The 25,439-nt window shown below is 42.1% G+C and overlaps 2 protein-coding genes across 7 annotated transcripts in view; one reads left to right on the plus strand and one right to left on the minus strand.

The window, feature by feature from the left end:
* The window catches only part of Specc1 (sperm antigen with calponin homology and coiled-coil domains 1), a 277,277-nt gene that overhangs the window by 78,871 nt on the left and 172,967 nt on the right, over positions 1–25,439 (minus strand). For 5 of the 6 annotated variants that reach the window (XM_075992242.1, XM_075992243.1, XM_075992244.1 and 2 more), the window contains 4 exons: positions 23,248–23,321; positions 22,506–22,684; positions 8,650–8,795; positions 7,351–7,451 (listed from right to left, as the gene is read on the minus strand). In XM_075992242.1, the coding sequence (XP_075848357.1) occupies positions 7,351–7,451; positions 8,650–8,795; positions 22,506–22,684; positions 23,248–23,321 (500 nt within the window). Of the gene's footprint in view, positions 1–7,350; positions 7,452–8,649; positions 8,796–16,928; positions 17,091–22,505; positions 22,685–23,247; positions 23,322–25,439 lie in introns of those variants that run through there. The other variant, XM_075992247.1, reaches the window with a different exon arrangement.
* On the plus strand, positions 4,602–6,194 carry LOC142860674 (cysteine protease ATG4B). The gene has a single exon (XM_075992248.1). The coding sequence runs from the start codon at positions 4,619–4,621 to the stop codon at positions 5,798–5,800; it is 1,182 nt and encodes a 393-aa protein (XP_075848363.1). The 5' UTR covers positions 4,602–4,618; the 3' UTR covers positions 5,801–6,194.

Here is a 25,439-nt window from a genome sequence, read left to right on the forward strand (position 1 = left end):
TATCATATGACCCTACTTATAGGCTTTTAACCAGAAGAATTGAAAACAAGAGCTTCAAGAGATGTTTGGACACTCATGTTGACTGCAACATTATTCACAATAGTCAAGAGGTAAAAACTGCCTAAATGTTTGCCCAGCAACTCCTGTTGGATGGCAGAGTCTATCCTACTTCCGGAAAAAGTTCTGGTGATATGCAAGCTGACATCATGTTTATAGTTAGCAATACTACGCTGACCTCCAAAAAACCCAAGAGTGTGGTTGATTATCCTAACACATTTGACACTTGAGTCAAATACCTCATATTGTCCCATAGACACAAGTGCAGATCTTATCACACACACAAGTGTGCACACATACACACATATATCTACACATGCATGTGCACGTACATACACACATACACACACACTTGCACGCACAGGCTATTCCCATAAACAAAAATACCGTGTCTATAAAAGCATAAATGTTAACACCACCATATTTATCGGGTGCCATTTGGCTTTGTTTGTTGAACACATCTTGGAGTTAATTCTATGTGGGCCTGGAGTTGTGCTGGACTCTTGCCAGGCTGTATCCACTACAGATTCACATGAGAACTGCAGTACGAGTGACCACATGGCCCAGAGGGGCCTCTGCAGCCTGAATTCCACCAACTGCCACGTGCTTTTGGGCCATGTGATTTTCTGCGCGTTAGCTAGAAAATGATGTGACGCTAACAGTGTCATGGAAATTGGTGGGAGGATGAGACGACTAAAAATCCATTCAGAATAATGCGAGCATCTCATGAGTTAGCTACTATCATTTCCATAGTTCATCCGACCCACAATGAACAGCAATACTGACCTTGATACTGTCTACACACAGTTCACAGAACCATCTTGAAACTTTCCAGTGCATTTTTTAGGAGTCCCACTCTACACTGCATGAAATGTATGGTTCCCAGTGGTCCTCATAAATAAACATTGTTTTAGAATACAATTTTCAAAAAAAACATTTTGAAATTTTATTTTTGAAGTCATTATGTTAAGTAAAAGATTCCTAACAATTTAGTCTTACAGAAGAGCATCCAAAATTTCATCACCAAGTATTATTACTGCCAATAATAATAAATATTATTATGATGATATAGATTAAAGAATTTCCCAGAGAGGGGCTGGAGATACTGTTCAGTGGTTAAGAGCACTGGCTGCTCTTCCCAGAAGAGCCATATTCAATTGCTAGCACCCATATGGCAGCTCACCACCACCTGTAACTCCAGTTCCAAAGGATCTGATACCCTTTCCTGGCCTCCAAGAGCATTAGCATGCGCACGGTACAAATATATACATGCATGCCAAACACCCACACACATAAAATTAAGAAAAAAAGAATTTGAAAGAGAGAGTACACATGAATTGAACACTGGCACCTGTATGTCACAATTAGGAAAAAATGGCTTACATAATTGACTGTGCTGGTTAGTTTTGTGTCAATTTGACATGAGCTAGAGTCATTTAGGAAGAGGCCACCTCTGTTGAGAAAATGCTCCCACCATATGAGCCTGTGGGAAAGCCTGCAGGGCGTTTTCTTGATTAATGATTGATGTGGGAGAGCCCAACCCACAGGCAGTGACGCCAGTCCTGGGTTGGTGGTTCTGGATGATATAAGTAAGCAGTCTGAGCAAGACATGGGAAGCAAGGTAGTAACCAGTACTCTCCCATGGCCTCAGCAAGGTTCCTGCCTTGCCCTGAGTTTCTTTAGGGATGATTCCAAGCTCTAAGATGAAATAAACCCTTTTCTCCCCAAGTTGCTTTAGGTCATGGTGTTTTATAACAGCAATACAAACCCTAATTAAGACACTGACATAAAGAGAAAGTGTGGTGATCACAGGATAATATAACACAAGGAGAACCACAAGGCTGGTTCTCTCCTTCCACCGTGGGTTCTCACAGTCAAATTTGGCTAGGCTTGCAAGGCAAGTCCCTTTACCCACTGAGCCATCTCAACAACCTGGGGATTTTTTAATTTGTAGTGCTGGAGACTGAACCCATGGCCTTGTCTATACTAGGTAAGCATTCTACTACAAAACTATATTCCAGCTCCTAAGATTTTTCTCTTTGTTTAAATCAAGAAGAGTCACCAAAACTCAGAAGGTTGAGGCAGAAGGATTAAAATTTTAAGACTTACTTGGAGCCTGGGCAACATAGCAAGACCCTATCTCAAAAAACAAAACAAGAGCTAGGGACATAGCTCAAAGGTCGAGAGTTTGCCTAGCATGTCCAATTGCTAGTGTCACAAAGGTATTCCTCAATTACACTTGGCTGTTAACCACTAAGATGAGAATACATGTTTTCTTTCTTTGTTACTATGGTGAGTTCCCTAAATCTTCTTAATAGTTAAAACGTTCCATTCTTGGAGCAAAACCCCTTTGTCATATTTTTCATATACTATTCAATTAGGTTTGATAAGATTTTGTTCAAGAATTTTACATGGAGATTTGTGAGCCACTCACCTTTTAATTGTCCTGGTTTTTTTTCTGTTCTTACCAGAAATAATAAAACTACCCTGGCTCATGAGTTGAAAAGTGTATCCCTTTTTCCTAGTATTTGTTTGAATTCATAACTAGTATTGATGTTATTCCCTTGCTTAAGTGCTTTAGATTTTATTATTAAGCATTCTGGGTCTAGTATTTCCTTTGCAGAAATAATTTAAACTTCAGGCTACTAAAATAAACACAAACTTTTTTTTAATTATTTAACTTTATTTTATGTGCATGGGTATGAAGGTGTCAGATCCCTTGGAACCGGAGTTACAGACAGTTGTGAGCTGCCATGTGGGTGCTGGGAATTGAACTCAGGACCTCTGGAAGAGCAGCCAGTGCTCTTAACCACTGAGCCATCTCTCCAGCCCAATAAACATAAACTTTATGATTTTCTAAGATTTTTCAAAGTTATCAGCACAAAGTGATTATAATGATTTCTTATGATTATATGAGAATAAAAAAAAGATTTATTTTTATTTGGTTGCATGTGTCTGTGCGTGTGTGTGTGTGTGTGTGTCATGTGTGAGGGTACAAGTGGAGGTCAGAAGGAATCCCTGGAAACAACTGCTCTCCTCCAGTTGCTCTGGCTTCTGGCTTCAATCATTTTATGGAGAAGCTGTTGTCTGGCTCCCTTGACACCAGAGGCCTGGTCCTGAGTGTCCTAAAGTGCTTCTTTTTGTCTCTAGCAGTTTTAACTGATGCACCCACGTTGCTCTCTTTGTACACCTCTAGCCTGGGTTCACTGTCGTTCTTGCCTGTGGCCTGACTCTTTCATCAGCTCTCCAAACTCTTGGCTTTCTTTCTTCACATCTCCTTCCTGCCAGATCTAATCCTACCCCTTTTAGGAACTCCTATGTGACTGGAATTCTATAACGGACTAGAGGACTCTGTATATGGAAACAATAGCTGTACCAGGTGGTAGTGGTGCAAGCCTTTAATCACAGCACTTGGGAGGCAGAGGCAGGCACATCTCTGAGTTTAAGGTCAGCCTGGTCTACAAAGCAGAATTCCACGACAGTCGGGGATACTAAGAGAAACCCTGTCTTAAAAAACAAACAAAAAACATATTTAAGAGAAAGAAAGAAGGAAGAGAGAGAGAGAGAGAGAGAGAGAGAGAGAGAGAGAGAGAAAGAAAATGAATAGCTGTAAGGTAGGTTCCCATATGAGATTACCTTTCTCAAAAGATTTACTTCTGTGCCAGGAGGTACTGAAGGTGGGGGATAAACACCTAGATACAAACCAATGTTTTCTGTGGGTTTTAAAACTCAACAAATAAGCAGGCATGGTGGTGTGCGTGTTTGATTTTAGTACCTGGGAGGCAAAGTGGGTGGATCTCTGTGAATTCAAAGCCAGTTTGGTCTACATAGGAAGTTCTAGGTCAGCCAGGGCTATACAGTGATACCCTGCCAAACAAAAAACTCTTCAACAAAATAAAAGGCTTCTTTGATACCAAAGAAGAATATTTTAATAAGCTAATAGAAAGATATTTAAATGATACAAAAAGTTCTTAAAGCCATGAAAGAAAATACTGAACAGTGTTATCTTTAGTAAAAAACATTTCAGGAAAAACAAACAAAACCACCTCTTCAGTAAAAGGAAATTATGATTTCACAAGATAAAACAATCACTTCTAAAGAAAAGTCAGGCGGCTTGCTTTGTGTGTTGGTATACGTGTGAGTACAGGTGCCTGTTGAAGAGGCCAGATACATTAGACCCCTGGAGCTGGAGTTACAGACAGTTGTGTGGCTCCATGTGAGCACTGGAAACTAAACCTGGGACCTTTGTAAAAGTAGTAAGTCTACTTAACCACTGAGGCATCTCTCCAGCCCCTAAAAGAAGTACTCTCTATAAAAAATAAAGGTTAAAGAGAATGCATCAAAGTATCTTATAAACAGGAAAAAGCCAAAATCACATAGTAAAGTGGTCAGTGTGAAGGTAAGTACATACCTGGAAGATGCAAAGCAACATTACATAGTCATGTAAGAAGAAGCACACAACACACAAAAGTGAAACCCAGTGTCACCTCACTTACTAAAATCTTCAACATGTACACAACGTCAAAAATGCTTCGGAGCAGTCGGCGACCCGACTGGGAAGATGGACGCAGCCACCTTGACATATGATACTCTCCGGTTTGCCGAATTTGAAGATTTCCCCGAGACCTCAGAGCCTGTTTGGATTCTGGGCAGAAAATATAGCATTTTCACAGAGAAAGACGAAATCTTGTCTGATGTGGCGTCCAGACTCTGGTTTACATACAGGAGAAACTTTCCAGCCATTGGGGGAACTGGCCCTACCTCAGATACAGGCTGGGGCTGCATGCTTCGGTGTGGACAGATGATCTTTGCCCAGGCCCTTGTATGCCGGCACTTAGGTCGAGATTGGAGATGGATTCAACAGAAGAGACAGCCTGACAGTTACTTCAACGTCCTAAATGCTTTCCTCGACAGAAAGGACAGCTACTACTCCATTCATCAGATAGCGCAAATGGGAGTTGGCGAAGGCAAGTCTATAGGCCAGTGGTACGGGCCGAACACTGTTGCCCAGGTCCTCAAGAAGCTTGCTGTGTTCGACACGTGGAGTTCCTTGGCTGTTCACATAGCAATGGACAACACTGTGGTGATGGAGGAGATCAGAAGGTTGTGTAGGGCCAGTCTTCCCTGTGCGGGAGCTGCTGCACCTCCTGCAGATTCGGAGCGGCACTGTAATGGGTTCCCTGCTGGAGCTGAAGTCACCAACAGACCGGCGGCCTGGAGACCCCTAGTCCTTCTTATCCCTCTCCGCCTGGGACTTACTGACATCAATGAGGCCTATGTGGAGACACTGAAGCACTGCTTCATGATGCCCCAGTCCCTGGGTGTTATCGGAGGGAAGCCCAACAGTGCCCACTACTTCATTGGCTACGTTGGTGAGGAGCTCATCTATCTGGACCCCCACACTACACAGCCTGCAGTGGAACTGACTGACAGCTGCTTTATCCCCGATGAGAGCTTCCACTGCCAGCACCCTCCCTGCAGGATGGGCATTGGAGAGCTTGACCCGTCCATTGCTGTGGGGTTTTTCTGTAAGACCGAGGAAGACTTTAACGATTGGTGTCAGCAAGTCAAAAAGCTATCCCTGCTTGGTGGTGCCCTACCTATGTTTGAGCTAGTGGAGCAGCAGCCTTCCCATCTGGCCTGCCAGGACGTCCTGAACTTGTCCCTAGATTCTTCTGATGTAGAGAGACTGGAGAGGTTCTTTGACTCTGAGGATGAAGACTTTGAAATCTTATCCCTCTGAAAATCCTAGGGTTTGGGGATGGCCTCCATGGCCCTCGTTGGGGTGCTTTGAGAACCCAGACCTGCCTTGGGCACTCAGTGTCTGCGCATTCCATCACCCAGCCCACCCCTGCCAGTGCTGTGCGCCTGTGCCACCTCTGTCAGAGGGCCTGCTCTGCTCATGGACCAAGGACTGCGGTGCCTGGAGTCAGACTGCCTAACCCCAAACACAGCAAAGGCCTGTCCACATGAGAAAAATCGCCCATCAGAAGGCCTGGTCAGGAAGTGCGGTGAGCCAGGAGCTTCCAGAGTTCTCCGCTTGACACTGCCAGCCCCAGCCAGCATATCAGCTTTGGTCCTGCTTTTTCCTGGGCACCTGGTCTGTGGTTTATTTGGAATTAAAGCCCTGTTTGGAGTTGTTTAAAAAAAAAAAAAAAAAAAAAAAAAAAAAAAAAATGCTTCGGAAACAGAACTTTCTATGTGAACAAAATGTACACAGAAGTGTCTCAATGTGCGAGGACAGAGCCAATCCTTCTCCCTTTTTAACAGTACACTTTCCATGTCTAGGAATTGCTTCCTAGAGTTCTAAGGACCAGCCCCTCATTGCTCACTACTTTGAGACTGGAAAACTAAGGATATGCTTTCTAAACTCCTTAAAGCTTGGTTCACCATGTCAGACAGGCATTATCTCAAAACTCTGGAAGACGCCAGGAGGGTACAGCTGCCCTTCTGCTGCTTCTGCAGGCTGTGCATGCATTTGCTTTCCTGCTGCAGAGGAGCTCTGGTGTCTGATCCCACAGCTGTGGGTATTATGAGGCATGTGTTTCGCTGTCCTGGATGCACAAGTGGGGGTATATAGTTCTGAAGCTGATCTTAGGTCTCCTCGGAGGCCACTGTCCAAAGTAAGCACTTCGTGAAGGATATTCTGAATCCAGCAAAAACAGAAGCACATTTAAGGGGCAATTTGAGACGTTAGGAAGCCTTTCCCATGAGCTCACCAAGGTTTTAGCTATTTCTTCTGGTCTTGAAGTACCAGAGCCTTTCTGGTACTTCAACTAAATTCCTTTCTGATAACTAGAGCAATTTCCAACATTTTGAAATGAATCCTGATAGGCTCTCATACAGAAAGAAGGTTTCAGGACATCGAAAGCTTGCACAAGGACCCTCACTGTATTGTTTTTGTACTAAGTTAAATCTACGATGACCGGAACAGCCATCAAGAGTGACTTAGTAACTGCAGATGATGCAGATGTGGGCTTTAAAATAGAATGGCTATTACAGTGACGATCAACACTGGAAGTTCCTTTGATATAGTCCTTCATGCGATAAATAGAAATTCATTGAGCTCTACTGTGATGTAATGACCGTCATCCCCTGTTCTAGCCAAGAGACCTAGTAGTGAACAAAGTACCAAGTATCTCTGTTGTCACAGGTATTACACTGCACTGTTAAAGTGAAATGAGTGTTGGAAGGGTGTAGACTTTAATTTACAAGTCCTCTCGCTCTACAGGCACACATGGACAAGTGTAAACACCTGGGTTACACAAGAGCTGCCTCTGGGTTCTTCTATACCTGAATTGGAGAGACAGCAGCTGCTGGAGCAGTCCTCACTGGGATCCCACTCAGGGGACTTCTGGGAGTCTTGTGGCCAGCAATACTCTGTCCAGCTCCACCTGTCAAGGAGAGATTAGAACATAAATACCTAAATCCAGTTCAAAACTGCAATAATGTTTTTTGATCTGCTACCCTTGTTAGGTGACTCAGGATGAGCTGTGTGTGGTGGTGTACACATTAGTCCCAGCACTCGGGATTCAGGAGGGTGGCAGAAGTCAGCCTGGTCTACACAGTGAGTTCCAGGACAACCAGGACATAGGGAGACTTTGTCTCAAAACAAAACAAAACAACAAAACTCCCACAATGTCAGTATAATGTACTCTATTACCCTTTTCTCCTCTGCATTAGAGCTGGATTGGGGTCACAAAAGGGGAAGTGTGAAAAGTGTTAGGTGAGTGAGAACTGGTCTCAGATGTCGTTATCAGAGGAAGAGGAAAGGGAGTATGTGATGAGGATTTTCTTGGGGGAAAACAACAGGAGCGTTAATGCACCAATCATTACTGATGACTCATGCTCTATCTACAGACTGACTCACGGGCTTTTCCTGCCTCTCAATATGTTGTCCAATCTTAATCTAAGCAATTTGGAAACTATTTTAGCAGAAACAACCAGATCATCCTAGAATTAGCCACTGTTGCAGTTTTCCAATACAAAGCACATTTGTGGCAGTCAAAAGAAGGAAGTCATCTCTATCATGAACAGAAGCACAATGTTTCTTCAATATGCTATATTTGTGCATATGTTTAAAGTATGAATGTGTAATTGCCTCCTGTGTGTAAAATGCATAACCAAAGAGAAACTGTGAGTCAGACAGACAAGTCCAGAAAAAGCTGGCAACAGACAGATCAGAAGCAATGGACAGATCAGAAGCAACAGACAGATCAGTAGGAAAGCTCCCATGTAAGACCAAATAGAAAGACATCTAATAGCATATTGCAAGTGAGGATGGTTGAGACACCCGACAACGAGGCCAGATACAGGCAGGTGATGATCACTCCTGGTTCTCAGAATACAGGAAGTTGGTCCTGAAACTGCTGACTCCATGAGGCAGGAAAGGAATGAAGGGGTACAACCTGAAGTGGAAGTAGGGATGAGGCTGTCCCATTGTTACCCATGGCCTCACAGCCTCAGCAAGGCTCCCTGCACAGGGTGGCAGGAGCTAGGGGGAGCCCTTGGTTCTATCAACTTGGGGCCGGTGTGGCAGAAACAGGCTTGATATGTAAGGCTAGGGTTTGGATGTATAGTTTTGTGAAATACCTGAGTGTCCTAAGTCAAATGACTTGATCAGGGACTTTACAGTGGTTGCAGAGTCTGAAGGAGCTGGAGATGCTCTGTTGACATAGACTCCACGCCATCGGCCAGCAGCATCCACATCTGAGGGCTCTGACTCTTCATTCACAGGTCTGTATGACAAAGAGCACATCAAATTGAAAAGGTGGAGGGTGTCCTCCACGGGGGAAAAGACAGAGATGGAAACAAAACCAATGTGGACAAATGTGTGAAGCTGGAAGGGGAATCCTAATTTTAAAATTAGTTTTCTGAATTTAAAATTATGTTTAAACTGCCTTAGGAAACAGTCAGGAATAATATATTTATAAATAGAATAATATCTCTAAGTGAAAAACACACGAATATCTCTGCAGTTGTGAAGAAATATACAAGTGTTATTTATCATAAATAACTGTTAGGAGTGTACACAGTGCCCTGTTGGCACGTGCTCCCTCCAAACCACATGTGGCACACTCAGAGGTTGGATAGATGAATCCCAAGACTCTTTCTTAGCTAAGGTTTCATATGACTTAGACTCTCCATCAGAGACTTGGGCAAGAGCCAGGACACCAGGCATTTACTATGTTAACACAGACTGTAACAGAGAGAAGGTGCTCCAGGGGCTAGGAACTATAGTTGCAGTTTTCTAAACAGACAGGCAACCTCCTGGTTTAGGGTTCCCACCATGGTGAAGGCAACAGGTCTTCCAGTAGCCCAGTTGTGTTGTAACTCCAGAAAGCTGTTCCTGGAAGCTCAGTCTATAATCTTGTTGATTCAGTTTTCTCCGCAATTCTGCAAGTTACTTAACACTTTTCTGTCTACGCCACATAAAGTATAAACCATTACACCCACCAGTCCTTCATGTGACACTTGCCCTCTGAGAGTAAGAACGGAAATTCTGTGCGAAGCTTCCACTCTCATGCAAATTTTCTAGTATGTTGTATGGTTTCTAAACACTAGCAGGGAATCACGGGGGACTATCAAAGACAGATCATATGATTCGGCTCTCATGTGTGGCTTTCTTATCTAGAGGCTTTTAGGATGTCATTTAATCTCCTTGTGAATGAGCCAAGATGAGAATTCCCAACCTCCCTGTTGCTAAATCACTGTACTTTTTTTTATTATATCATATTGCCACAGCTGTTATGCAAGATGACTGATTCATGAGAAAGGCTCAAAGAGAATATTTCTGGAAATATATTTTAATAAGGTCAGCGAAGGTTTAAAATATTTCCTGATTTTCTGAAACTAATCTAGCTATGCATAAGCTCCTACAATTGAATTTACTGTCATTATTCTCTTAGCTTTCTTCTATTGCTCTGTGACCAAGAAAAATATGCTAAATTTAAGTGAGGCAGAATTAAAGCAGCCAAACTACTCTGCCCTATACTCTTGATTGCACTGTTCCTCTTTTTGAGTGGAAAAAAAATCAGTAAACTGAAAACTTTCTTGGGAGGAACTATCAGGCATTTCAGAAATGGTAAGGGACTGATTTTTTTTAAAGTAATTTATAATGATTTGATGCAAAGAGGTGGTTGTTTTGCTCCCCACCTTGTGTTACATGATATAAAATCAGATGGCTGGCCAGTGTGATTGTGTAACCCGTCACCCCAGATACTGAGAAGCCAAAGGATGATCACTTGAGCCCAGCAATTTGAGGCTAAGCTGGGCAAAACGGGAAGACTCAACCTCAAAAAAGAAAATAAATAAAATAATTAAAGAACAAAGGAAAATTAGCAAGTAGATATGTAGAAAGAAAATGAAACCAGTTTAAGAGATCAGGTCTGGATAGAAAAATAAAAATCTTATTCCCACATATGTGACTCTCAAGCACATCAAACAATGGGCCGACAGTGAGACACCGTTCATTCCATTTAACTGGCTTATTGCCAAAGGAGCAACCAAGGCAGGTCCTTTAAAATATTTTATTTAAATGTTATTCCTTGTTAATTTAGTAGGAATAAAATAGAGGATCTACATACAGCAAGTTATTCTTTTCAGGTGTCTAAGTTTCCCAGTGATATGAAACATCAAATGATGTTTGTATGGCCTCAGAAGGACACAGCCTAATGGAAAGGATGCCTGTTTTCACATAACCAAAGATGATACTGACCAATCAGCTGGATTGGCTTTAACAGTAAGAATAAGTCTGAACATTATCATATGAAAAATCTAAAATAATCAAATATCTGAAATTAGGGACTGGAGAGATGGCTCAGCTTTGACTGTTCTTCTGCAAGACCCAGGTTTGAATCCCACCAACCACACAGAAGCTCACAGCTGTCTGTAACTCCAGTTCCAGGAGATCAAATGTCCTCTTCTGACATCCATGGGCATGAGGAAGGCATGTGGTATATATACACACATGTAGAAAAAACTCATATACATATATTTATATATACATATATATTATTTACAAAAATTCCATAATCTTTTGAATGTCAATATGGTTCCACTATTGATAATTCCATACTTGACCCCAAGTGACAGGCTGTGGATGCATTAAAAGTATAATACAAAGTCACCTTCAGGCTTTGTAAAGTACACATGACACAGCAATGAATTAGAGGAGAAGGCCCAGGTCACAAGCCCCCAGACATCTAATTATACATATGTAAATACTTAAAGAAAAAACTGAGAAAAAAATCCTGTAATTTAAAACACTCAGATAGAGAACACCTGACCCATCCTTTAATTGTGAACCAGCTGAAATTCCCTGTACTAGATTGTTTTGAGAGCTGTTATGGTCTGAGCAATAAATGAATGATCACATTGTGTTCCCAAGAGGAATATGAATTCTGTATATTATGAAAGATATTAAGAAATATTTAATCAGCCAAGTGGTGGTGGCACACACCTTTAATCCCAGCACTCAGGATGCGGGGGCAGGCGGATCTCTGTGAGTTCGAGGCCACCCTGATCTACAGAGTGAGTTCTAGGACAGGTTCTAAAGCTACAGAAAGAAACTCTTTCTCAGAAAAAAAAAAAACCCAAGAAAGAAAGAAAAAAAAAAGAAATATTTAATCATATAGGAATAGCTCAGTAAATTCTGTAAATAAAGGGTAAAATGCAAGATCATACACTTGGCTAAGCCAACTGTTCAAGGCCAACTCTAGCCTCTAGGTTGGATCACACAAGGAGTCAAATATGCCTTGAAAATCTAAGTCACCCAGAGGCACAGCTTCTGTTGGCTTCAAAATACGAACACACTCTGGTGCTCAGTAAGCCCAACTCATTAGTTTTCCCTATAGCACTGTGCAGTTTGCTCTTTTCCTTAGCCATATCCTGCAAGAAATGGCCAGCTTCTAGTTAGGAATGACATCTAAAACAGAACCAAAGCATGTCTGCCACCACATCTAAAGCTGTAAGAGTGACTTCAGTAAATGCACAGCATAGATCTTTACTGTATATGCCAGGAAGTGTAACATGTCGCAAAACCAGCATCCCAGACTTGGGAAGACCGAGGAAAGAGTATCCGAAAGAATAATTTTCTACAGAAATCCCTAACGTTATTTAAGTTTTGAGGGAAACTTGGCTACATGGTACCCAAGTGATGAATCTGGGTTATCAACTGAGCTTGTAGGGGAGTGTTTGTCAAATTCTCTGTAGTGTGTGCATGTTCCGGGAGAGGTACACGCCTAAGGACAAAGGCCACCAGTACTCACTTCAGTAGTCTCTTAGTTCATTACTTTGCATGTGGGAATTGGAAGCCCATCACCTAAGAACAGAAAACCAGAGGCCAGATGCTCTGGGGCATGAATGCAAATGGGTTATGTGTTTGTCAAAAGGCAGCATTTCCCATCAACCACTGTTTGGCTGCAGGTCCACCTTATGTGTCTTTTGTTGTAATTTAACATATGTATACACACATCTGTGATGACTTTCCCTTCATATCCACCCCCCCCCCATCCTCTCAAACCCACAGCTTTACTTTGTTTGGCTGTAGAACAGAGCTTTCAAATAGTGTTGATTTTTGGTATCACTTGGTGGCATTGCCTATTTTGGTCCAAGTCCAGGTGAGCTCTTGTATATTGTGATTTTTGAAGCGTTCAAATGTTAACTCTACTTGTCAAGTGTCACATCACAATGCTGATGTGCTTTCACACTCGACAGACTGTAAAGAGGAGTGGTCCCACCAAGCTCATGCTTACACCTGCCACGCTGGAACAATAGAATAAAGCCTGGCCCCAGGCTTCTCACAGTGCCATTGTGGGCTTCTGTGACTCCTCTCTGTCCATCTAAGCTTTCAGCTTTCAGCTCAGCCACGGAGTTTTGTTCCTTTTTATGTCCTGACTCAGTGCCTTTGAACATTCTTTGCCCTAATCTGGGATGTCATTTTCACAAAATTATTAATGCTTTCAACAGATCTAAAAGAAGTTTGTTGCTCTTATTATAAGGCAAAAATTATGAAGTCTTTGATCTCAGGAATCAAACAGTATCTTCTGAAAATCACTTTCTATTTTCAGTACTAGCATACAGAACAAGGGAAAAACATCAAGTAAAATGGTAGCTTAAACACATCTTATTTTCCAAATCCCATCAAGAAGAATCAAAGCAGTTAAGCATCTTCCATCAGCAACAGAAACTAAGGAAGGGTACCATCCATGGCTTAAACTTTAATTCCAGCACTCATGAGTCAGAGGTAGAGGTTGGCAGAGCTCTATGAGTTTGAGGCCAGCCTGGTCTACATTGTGGGTTCTAGGCCAGACAGGATATATAGTGAGACTCTGTCTCAAAAACAAAACAAACTTTTAAACTCTCTGGTACACAGGAATATATATGTAAGTGTGTGTGTGTGTATTATGGGTGAGGGTACCAGGGGCTTTCCCCCAATTCCCTTACAAAGAGAATAAAGATGATAGGGGTCTACCTTGCTAGTATCCTCTAACCCACAGGGTCAGGGCTGGAGAGGAACATGAAGCCAAGAACATAAAGCACATCCTTACAGAGCATCAGGAATATGAGCACTATCTGAGGAGTCCATGGAAAGATGATCCTGGCCAGGAAAAGCCATGCACTATATCTAACATGGATAATAACGAAGCAAAAGCAGACCCAGAAATATGGCTTCCACATCTAGGTTTTTCCAGAGAAGAAACTACACATCAAGGAGTTTCAGACAGGGTCTCACTATGTAACCTGGCTGTCCGGGAACTCACTGTGTAGATTAGGCTGGCCTCAAAATCAGAGATCCACCTGCCTCTGCCTCCTGAGAGCTAAAATAAGGTGTGCACCACCACACTCAGCAGGATTAAAGGTGTGAATCACCACACGTACTGAGCACCTTCTCCTTTTGCACACTATTTGAACTTCAATTTTCATTGAGAGCGCACCCTCTAGTTTATGGTAGAGTAGATGAGTTGAAGCATTCATTGATAGGCAGAGTGGTGTATCCAGGTATAATCTACAAGTACTCAGGGAAAGGTCGGGCCCTGAAATATTTTTAGCTATTTAAGCAAGAGTCTGTGATGAACAGAAACGTCTCCTCACATAAAAACATTAAAAAATAAAAAAAAACTTAAGTCCTAATCTACAAAAATATTTCGTAAAATAATAATCACATTTAGGAGAGAACAGACCTTCAGAAGTTTATGAAAGGAAAGAGGCACTTGATAATACCAACCTTAAAATTTCATAAAATAGAATAAAAGATGAAATAAGACAATTTTACTTATGGGGTTGTTCTTTCCTTCTTTGTTTCTTCCTTCCTTCCGTTCTTTCTCTTTTCTTTCTTTGAAAAGAGATATCTTTTTTTGAGATAGTAGTCCTAGCTAGACTCAGACTCATTGGATAACCGAGGATAACCTTGAATTCTTGATCCTCCTGCCTCTACCTCCCAAGGGCAAAATTTACAGACATGTAGTACCATGGCTAGCAAGTTAATAATTGTAAATGAAAGGCCAAGTTTAAATATGTGTACACACACACACACACGGTATAATAATCCAATTAAAATATTTGGAAGCAGAACTAATTCAAAAGGAAACAAAAGAAGAGAGTATTTAGAAAGGCCTCCCTGAGCACAGGGAGCACAGATGAAATAAACAATGAAAAGTGACATTTCTATTCAGCAGAAAAGAATTATTTTGATAATAAATTATGCTGGTTGGACTGGCTATGTATATGGAAGAAAAAGAACTGCAGGTTACATCAGATTCAGTAAACACAGGTGGATCAAATGTCTGGGTGTGAACATTCACATGCGTGTGAAAGGAAGGCTACTTAATAAACTATTTACAAATATTGGAGTGGAAAAAAATCTTACGCACATACACACACCACCCACCACCCAAGAAACAAAGGAAAATACAAATAGATTCTACTATATGAAAGTATTAAGGGCTTGAGATGGTGAAGTGCTTGCTACACACACAAATCTCTAGGTTCATTTCCAGCATCATAAAACAATAAAGTTCTGAAATTATAATCAGGAAAATTTTTTGAACAAAGTTTATCACAAGAGCCCTGCAAAAATGCAACCAGTGATTAAAATTCAAACCGCAGACTCCTCTAAATAATATTTATTTAGCACATTATAAACACTTACATATAAAAACATTCAATAGTATCCAGAGTAAAGACAGATCAATACACAACTGCAAATATAGCTGCGCACTTGAAGTCAAGGCTGCATTTTCCTCACTGTTTATATATGAAAATGTTCGGCACATAAATTTTAAGTCATTTTGGAATTCTCAATCTGATGAAAAGATCTTTCAGGACAAATTCCAGTCCTACTTGGACAGCTAGTATCTTACATTATTTTTACAAGTTTTCACACCAAAAATTTTTACAATTTTTCTAGTGAAATCTGTGCTCTTGAAGTTAATAACCTCAAAATGTCTTCCTGAGTTTAAGAATAATTCCGCATCTTAATTTTCATTTTCTCACAGATCAACTCATGTCCTCTCTAATACGATGTAACTAGAAAGCCTCCAGGGATACACTGGAGCTGCCTCTCACACAGGAAGCATGGCAGATCTCTCCTGGAGCTGCCTCTCACACAGGAAGCATGGCAGATCTCTCCTGGAGCTGCCTCTCACACAGGAAGCATGGCAGATCTCTCCTGGAGCTGCCCCTCACGGGAGAAGTGCAGTAGGTTTTTGCCTGATGGACTTGCTGAATCAGATACAGGTCTTTACACATACACGCGTTTCCAGAAGTCAAATCATAGGCTGCATTCCAGACCACTCTGAGCTGTGTGCTTCTCCATTGAAAGTCTTTAAGTTTCCCAGGTGAGTTTCATGTATGAGGCTTTTGTTGTAAGTTGTCCTTCATTAATTTGTTAGGTTTCTACTGGCGTCTTCACCTAACTACATCCTTTATCATCAACCAAACGTGTTTATGGTTAACCTACCAAAGACTCTGGAAACCAACCAAAGCTCAGGGGCAGCTTCCTTCAGATGAGGTAATGAAATGATACCATGGCTTGAAAAGGCTCAAGGAAGCCTCAATGTTAGGAGCAGAACTTTTTCTCTGGTCTAAGGCATCATGCAGATGGCTTCTTATTTTGCTATAACTAGCATGAATTTCAAAACTGTTGGATCCTATATTCAAGTAGGCAGCAAAAAAGTGAACACCACATGGGCTGCATTCACCAAGACCTGGGGCTTGCTAAACCACTATTCTTTGTGTATTCTAGTTACATATAAAATATTTTTTTTTCAAGACTTGTATTTTGTTTTTCCGAACTTCATTTTATTCTCCAGAGGGAGGGAGGGAGGGAGGAAAAAGGAGAGAGAGGGGGGGTGGAGGGAGAGAGAGGGAAAAGGGAGGGAGGGAGGGAGGGAGGAAAAAGGAGAGAGGGGGGTGGAGGGAGAGAGAGGGGAGAGGGAGAGAGGGAGGGAGGGAGGGAGAGAGGGAGGGAGGGAGGGAGGGAGGAAAAAGGAGAGAGGGGGGGTGGAGGGAGAGAGAGGGGAGAGGGAGGGAGGGAGGGAGGGAGGGAGGGAAGGGAGGGAGGGAAAGGAGAGAGGGGGTGAGGGAGAAAGAGGGAAAAGGGAGGGAGGGAGGGAGGGAGGGAGGGAGGAAAAAGGAGAGAGGGGGGTGGAGGGAGAGAGAGGGGAGAGGGAGGGAGAGAGGAAGGGAGAGAGGGAGGGAGGGAGGAAGGGAGGGACGGAGGGACGGAGGGAGGGGCGGGAAGAGAGGGAGAGAATGTTGAATTTTCTGAGAGAAAAAGGGAGGGAAACATTTTTGAACACGTGATCAGGCAGTGAGCTGATTCCAGGGTGAAGGAAGCTAAAGACACTCTGGCTGTAATGACTCTGTGTGGAATAGTGAATGGCACAGGAGACAAGTGCGCTCTTTACACAGTGGTAATCTCCTCTACAGATCCCCCTTTCATATAGAAATGGCAGTAGTTTCCAATCATGGCAAGGGCTGGGCTGTCTTTCTTCCACCAAATGCTCTGCTAGCTGACAGAGACCATGGAGCTGTGAAGATAGAAATGGGAGGGAAGGCTGGTAAAGGAGTTATATAAGCCAGTGGGATCTCTGTTTACAAACACAAGAGCTACCAGCTTATCTGTCTCACAGGGAGGAGCTAATACCCAGAATACATAGCCACCATGTTTTCATTTCTATTGCTGCATTTTTTTAAATCTTTTTTGAAGCTAATGTTCTTCGGATAGAAAAAATGGCAGACTTCAAAATGCTATTACTCTACTTCTTCCACCAGAACTTCTCCAAGAACTGTCCTGATAAAGTAGAGACATCCAGAATGCACACCAGCCCCTGACATTTGGGGAGTTTCATGCTTCCCTCCATCATCAATGCCAAAAGAAAAAAACAATGATTTTTTTTTCTTTTTACTGTTCCAGCTTAAAAATTCTAAAGACTCAGGGAAGAACATATCCATATTTTCTAAAACAAATCTGTAAAGATAGGGGTCAGAGAAAAGAGGCATATATAGCCCCTTAGATTATAGTCTGCTAGGCTACACTACAGCTAGGCTGTTAGCTCAGAGATAGAGCACTTATGTGCAAGATCCTAGGCTTGGTCCTCAGCATCACACACACACAGACTGAAACATCACTAAATAGGTATCTAAAGTCATAAATGTGTATTTTAACAATGAAAGCATATACAAGTGACTGAATTATGATTGCTGAGAAGACCATAGAAGATGGTCAATTTTTACTTTCAGAGCCAAATGAAATGCCTGTGGCCCTAGGAATGCTAAGGTTAAATAAGAAACTGCATAGGAATTTCTATGGGAACTGGTCTCTCCACCACGGCCATGGATTCAGTAACACAGAGAGCTCCAAGAGATGTTTTAGTCACCCAGGAACATTATACCTCCATCATATGAACTTCTAGCAGCAGCTACAGAAAAAGCACACGCGGTGTGGCTGTGAAATGTTAGAGCTTAAGGACGAAACAGGGCGGCACAGGTACACACGACGGACGTTAGTGCACAGCGTATATCAAAAGCCAGCTCCAGCAGTCTGTATGGGACAAGCTACCATGCTGCTCACTTAACTGAGGGTAACATGTGCACTGAGGACAATGTGTGATCCAGGGGAAATTCAAGGATCAACACATGTGAATCTGAAACATTTTATTTTGAAAGTTAATGTTATAAATTAGGAGCAAATATTTAGTGTTTTTAGTAGGTTCTTTCTTTTGAAGATGTCTTCCACGAGTGCTTATTGGTACTATTATGATAAACTTTATAAGAATGGGACAAGTCATCTTAAAAATAATTTCCACTATTATTCATGACACCTGTGCAAGTCCTGTTCATCATCAACACCTTTGGTTAGAAGGACTGTAAGTGGCTCCATGGAATCCAGACACTGAGATGTTTCCCTGTACCTACTGGACTCCAGTACTCAACTTCTTAGGAAACAGATCTAATGGCTTGCTGTATGTATGTATGTATGTATGTATGTATGTATGTATGTAGATGCTGGAGATTAAACCCAGAGTCTGGTACACACTAAGCAAGCAGCATACCAATGAGGTACATCCTATCCCAAACTTGATGTTTTAATTTTAATGAGTTTTCATTTCAATGCCTATCTCCTAACTGTCCAAACAGAGAAGCCATGACTGAGAAAGTTATGTCTTATACTTTCATTCATTAATTTGTATGTCCGGAAAACAGAACATCTTATTCAAATTCTGGAAGAAAAATATCAGGCCTGCAAGTCACAGCTAACATTTGGAGGTGGCTATCAGTGAAGTTCCAAGGACTACATGGGAGAGATGGCAGGGCTTTCTGACTCAAACCCTTGGGATTCTGACTCAAAAGAGAAAGGTCAGCTAACCAACCAGCCTCAGAATGGGAGAGTTTGGAAGAATTTACAAACACTGTCTACTCATAGTTCCTAATCTAAACAGAGCCGCACAGGAAAGGAGACAGTGCCAGTGGGTGAGAAGAATGAGTTTACAGAGCATGATTATTCTCTGTGACTTTTGCATATTTCTCTTTATAGCTCATGCAATTTCTGTTTTATGATTGACTGTTGCTGTTAGAATAATTCATGCATGAATAGTCACAATTGCTTTATCTTATGAATTAAATGCTTTGGCATCATAAAAAGAAATGAATTAACAACATCAAGATATTAGTATTAAGATATTGAGATACATGGGGACATATATGTATATATATGTACTTATATTGCTATATACATATATATGTGTGTGGATGTATATTTATACACATATTTGAGGAGTAGCTGTGTGTGGTATGTGTATATATGTGTATGTATGTATGCTCACTTGTGCTTGTATGTACAGAGACTAGACAAAGATGTCAAGTGTTTTTCTCTATTGCTCTCTGCCTTATTCTTGTGAGACAGGATCTCTCAATGAACCTGAAGTTCGCCGTTTCAGCTAGGCTAGCTAGCCACTGAACTCCTGGGATCCACCTGATTGCAACCCCAACTTGTGCCCATGACCAGCTTTTTTTCTTGGTTACTGGGAGTTTGAATTCAGGTCCTCATGCTTACAAAACAAGCATACTTACATACTGAGTAAGCCATTTTTCTAGCCCCCCACCCCTGTTTTATGATTTTTTTTTCTAAAGATAGGATCTCATGTAGTTCATGCTGGCCTCAAATTCACTTATCCTTTTGTTCAAGTATGGGCTAGAGATGTCACCAGCATACCTGGCAATCCCATGAGTAAGATCAATTATTCTGACTCTAAAGGAGTGACGGCATGTGCCTACAGTTCTAAATACTAGGGAAGATGAGGTGGGAGAATTACTTGAGCTCAAAACAAAACACTCAAACCATACGAGACACAAAAATAAAATAAAACACATTTGAAAATACAATGGGACTAAAGAATACTAATGAGTTAAATACAACCCACTTCACTTTAGTTACTTGGTTGTTGATAACAGACGCTGTTCTGTACTCCTACCCAGGCTCCTCATTTGCTTCGCTCTACAGTGATTCCTTTGAATGTCCGCTTACACAGAACCGGAGTATGAATTGCTAGCCCCATGTTAGAGTTGGGCTGCATTTCGGTTGCGCTTATCTTCTCTCAGCTGTGCCTGGAGGACCTCATCAGAGAATCCTCTGCAAGCTGTCTGGCTGTGTCTCTCCATGAATGACCCTTGGGTTCTTACGAGATGACCGTCAAAGTCAAATCGCATGTCAGGCAAGAACTTGTTCCACCAAGATGGAAACATTAAGCTGCTTAGGAGCTTTGAGGATATGGGCTGGCTTCCATTTTTGTTCATATGGTAGGTTCGGGAGGGCACTGAGTTACCAGCAAGGAATTTTCAAAAAGTCAGTTCTTCAAGGAGGCAGCTTGTGAGAAGTGTGAAATCAGATACACTAGCATCAGCAGGTGTCCCATGTCTTGCCAAATGCAATGAGAGGCAAATCCACTCTGAAGCCTAATGGTAACCGTTGTCGGTCCTAAAGTTCTGAAAGGTTTTGTGATAAGTTGCTTGACTTGGGTAGTTGGTTTAAAATGTTCAGGAAAATAAGAAAACGAATGTGTTTTTAAAGGGACAGAATGCAGCATACAGACACAGACAGAGGTTTCCTGTTCCGCCAGAGTTCCGGCTGGGATCTGAGACCCTACACGGGAAATGCACCATCTTGTACAATAACCTATGCAGAGTCACCATAGAAATGCAAAGCCCATCTTTTACAAAACATTAATCTTTAAAATAATGCACATAGTAAGCAATACAAGTTATGGCGTGGTTCCTCTTCCAAAGACATACAATGTGGAAGCAAGACAGACAACAAAGGCAGGTACACAGGCAAACAGAAGGATCATGTGATCATCTCAGTGGGGGACATCAGGAAACCTTTATTCCTATTCTCCTTCTGACTTCAATTTTAAAAAACGAAACAAAAACTTCACATTCTTTGGTGGCCAGAAAGGAACTTTACTACAAAATAATGGTCCTGAGAGCTGACTACCGAATCCTTCTGTAGCCAAAGGAACAAGGCACAACTGAAACAGATTTGATAGACAGAATTCAAAGAAACAGAATTGTGAGAAGAATCTAACAACTTTCCCAAGGCTGTGAAACTCATGATCACGGAAAAGACCCCAGGCTCAGCAAGAAAGTCAACATCAGTCTTTCTTATCCTGGGAAGCATGAAGATTAAGGCAACCTCCAGACTAATATTTAGAAGCCACTAAATTTTACTTTAAAAGACAGTATTTTATATTTGAAAGACATTTGGAAATTCAACATTAATTTCTGAACACTCAAAATTCTCAAAGGATACTGACTCCCAATTAATGGAAAACGTCACACTACTAATGACAAAAGTGCTGTTTATAATTTTGTCTATGAATCCCACTTAAATTTAAATTTTATTTAATGGGTATGAGTGTTTTGTATGCATGCATGCTCATGTATGTGCATGCCTCGTACCCCCTGAGACCAGAAGAAGGCATCAGATCTCCCCTGGGACTGGAGTTACAGATAGCTGTGAGCCACTGTGTGGTTGTTGGAAATCCAACCAGGGTCCTCTGAAGAGCAGCCAGTTCTAGTAATTGCTGAGCCATCTCTCCAGCTCCCCACTTAAATTTTATATAATAACAAATTTCAAGTTTGCTTTAGGAACACCCTCCTCTTAAACACGATTAGACTGAGGTATTGTGAGCCACCTGATATGGGTGCTGGGAATTAAGTTCAGTGAACTCACTATGTAAATGAGGATGACTCTGACTCCTAATCTTCCTGCCTCTGTCCTTGGGTTGGGATTACAGGTGTCAGTCACCACTGACCCCAGCAGAAACATGACTTTTCTTGTTTCTTTTTGTTTGAGGCAGAGTCTCACCATGTAAGGTGGCCTTGGCTGGTTTCTTCTGTCCTTGTGCCTCTACCTCTGAAGTCAAGGCCTTTTTGCAAGAGCCCATGATCAGCAATCAGGAGACACAGCCCTGGGCTGGTAGGAATGGATCCTTTATCTGGAGGCAGTGCTCCTTCAAAATCATTTTAACTTTTCCTGATGTATGAGACCTAGGCAAGTTAGTATTCGCAAGTGTGCTCTCCCTATGGTGATAAATACTAAAATCTAACAGGTACCCTTTCTTTAAGTACAGGAGGACATCTGGCTAGATCTTTTCCTTCACATGTAGGTGGTGTGTTTTTTCTAAAATCCTGTGCAGAACCCTGACAGAATGTCTTTAGCTGCATAGTGACGATGGTAGTGGCACAGTGATCCTAGAAAAAACACAGCAAAACCTGGCACAGAGAGACACAAAAGCACCCCATCCCCCCATGACTCAGCAGCCTAGCCACCACACACACACACACACACACACACACACACACACCACACACAGATCAAGAGAGAAGCAAAGCACTGGTCATGTGCCCATTAGACTCACAGAAGTGTGGCCCTTCCTGTGACCCACCTGCTGTGTCCCTGTATGTCCCCTAGCTCCTTCTGCAGCCTGGCATTCTTCTCTTCCTCCTCCAACAACCTCCTCTTCACAGTTCGCAGCTCCTGTTGAGCCTCACACTTGATGTCATTGGCCACCACCACTGCAGTCTGCAGGTCCGCCTGGAACCGCCTCCATTCCTCAGTTTCCTCCTAAAAAATGACAGAACCCACATGTCCCTCAGATACTGGGCAGGGAGCTGGGGTCTCTATGCATGGGCTCCCGAATCCTAGTATCAGTCACTAAGAAAGAGGATTACGCAGAAAGATGTGGCTTTAATGGTGTCCCACTACTTGGAAGAGGCACAAGAGGTAACTCCTTGGTGTTACAGAGTTCTGCAACTAAGAACTGATTGCTTTAGTTTCATATCCAGCCAGAAAGGATATACAACTCAGATTTATGGCCTCAAGATGTTCTAGGACAATGGCTCTCAACCTGTGGGCTGTGATACTTTGGGGGGTTGTATATCAGATATTTATGATTCATAACAGTGGCAAAATTACCGTTATAAAGTAGCAGTAAAATAATGCTGTGGTTGGGGGTCATCACAACATGAGGAACTGTATTAAGGGGTTGCAGCAACAGGAAGGTTGAGAATCATTGCTCTGGCAGAAGCTGGCTGGGTAAAATGGCAGGGTATTTTCCCAGTGTTTCAGACCTAAGACAGGAATAATGTCCAATAAGATGATAGAGGAGGTTCCTGGTCAGGGCTTACCTTTATCTGTTTTGTCAGGGTCTTCAACTGCCGTTCTAGGTCTGATTTCTGCTCCTCCAGCTTGATCACACTGCCTAAAAGGAAATGAGTTAGACAGGAGTTAGAAAGTTGCAAGGCTCCTGGACAAGATAAGCTGCAAACCAAGAGGACAGTTCTAGAGACAACAGGCTTAAAACCTAACCCTCTCCAGTAAGTTATGTTGTAAGGACTCTAAAAACAGGGCTAGAAGCAGAGTCCTCCATGACAGAATTGGATGGCAAACCAGCAGTGCTTGGGTTATATCTTTAGAAGGTTGTATGCACTGTCATGTAGCACTACGGAAGGAAGTCTCAACAGTCACACAGCTCACACTCTTACCTCGGGCTTCCCTGCCAGTCACACACAAGCTTCCTGAACAGCCTTTATTACTGAGATTTGGAGGGCTCTGATGTAAGAGAGTCTACTGGTTATTACTCCTGTGACTTTGAAATTCATTTCTAGAGTCACCATTCATAATCCTGAGAATCACATGGGACACAGGTGGGCAAGCGTAAGCTCTAGACCCATGGGTTCAGAATCTCTGAAGATAGCCAGGATCTGGGCCCACATATAGAACAAGTCCACAGGTGGCACAACTACCTTTCGATAATTAAGAACTAATTCTGTCTCTTGTTCTCCCTGTCTCCAGCTCTCTCCACACTGCTATGAGCCATTTAAATGTAAGTATCAATACGACAATCACCAAGCAAAAATTCCTAGTGTTTGTCTATTAAGGATATGAATCAAGCCAGCAATAATGGTACATACTTAAAATCCTAGTCCCTAAGTCACAAAGTACTCTCTCTAAAAAAAAAGAAAAAAAGGAAGAAAGGAAGGAATGAAGAAGGAAGGAAGGATGGAAGGAAAAAAAGATCGAAGGAAAAAAGAAAAGGAAAGAAAAAGACAGACAGACAGAAATAAAATTTTAATGAGAGGGGGTTGAGGAGCAGGCTATGAATTAGAATCTCCAGAGAAGGCTGGGATCCATACAGTAACGTCCTGCCCAGAGGCTCTGAACCAGCTTTTGGGGTCTGAGGTTTATGTTTAGGATCAATGCCACAGAGTAAGAAGTCCCCCCCTTCATTTCTTGTTGTTTTGTCTGTCTCTCTCAAGGATCTCATGGGAGGAAAGGATTAATCTAAGGCTGGATTTGAGTGTCCCCGTCTTCCTGACACAAATATACTTTAATAATACCTTGATATCCCTAGCAGGAGTTTAAAAGCTTCTCAGAAGATGGTCCGTGTTATTTTCAGTCTCAGATATATTACGATATAATCACTAGATGTGCGCCTGAAATTTGCTCTGGACATTAATTATACACTGGTTTTCTTGGTGTGTCTGGGCTGACTTTGAAGGATTTAGAGACAATACAACCACATTCTCCACAGTGCTAAATCACAAAGCAAAACAAAACAGAACTTGTCTCCCTTGACCTTATTCTTTATAAAGAGGGTGCTATGTTTGGAAACAGACAGTGGCCAGATATTTAATTGCATTCTCAAGAACGACTATTGAGCCTGGGTGACACTGAACGTCAATGCTCTACAGTCCATGACAAAGGCAATGGCACTGCCTCTCTGACATTAGTCTATTAATCCAGGCACAGAGCACACCATCAGCTCCTCTCACAGAAACCATGCTTACTCAACTAGAGAATTCTGGGCTGTGGCGTTCAAAGGAAACACAGTGCTGGATTTCTGTAAGATTCTGGTTGCATTTTTCATCATCTGAAATACTGCTCGTACGTTATAGTTCTGCGAGCCAGAGTCCTTGTAAAATAGGCCAGTCCCATAGCATCAGGAACTTCATCTGCCCTCATTTTTTCCCCCAATACCAAACAGGAACTTCTAACATTCTTCTGTAGCTCCCTTACCTATGCAATCTTCTTGCCATAAGTAACCTTTCTCTTATGCCTATGGGTACACAGTGAGAAGGAGTGAACATTTTCCTGGCCCTGGGCTAGGTTATGAAGAATTCCTCGTCTCTGGCATTGCAACACTGTCGGCTACTGGCCTTCATTCCATGAACTTATAAGGCTCCTCCCCACCCATCGATGAAGATGTATCACTGTGCATAGCTGCTATCACCCCAGCACTTGTGTTAGGATTGCAGAAGGACCTTCTCCTCTGTCAGGATACACTGGACTCCTGATAGGTTGACAATGAACTTAAATT

The sequence above is a fragment of the Microtus pennsylvanicus genome, chromosome 11 (genome assembly GCF_037038515.1).
Source record: "Microtus pennsylvanicus isolate mMicPen1 chromosome 11, mMicPen1.hap1, whole genome shotgun sequence".
Classification (NCBI taxonomy): domain Eukaryota; kingdom Metazoa; phylum Chordata; class Mammalia; order Rodentia; family Cricetidae; genus Microtus; species Microtus pennsylvanicus.

What these genes read in the sequence shown, in the direction of transcription:
- LOC142860674 (XM_075992248.1), top strand. Translation starts at nt 4,619, where the DNA reads ATGGACGCAGCCACCTTGACATATGATACTCTCCGGTTTGCCGAATTT.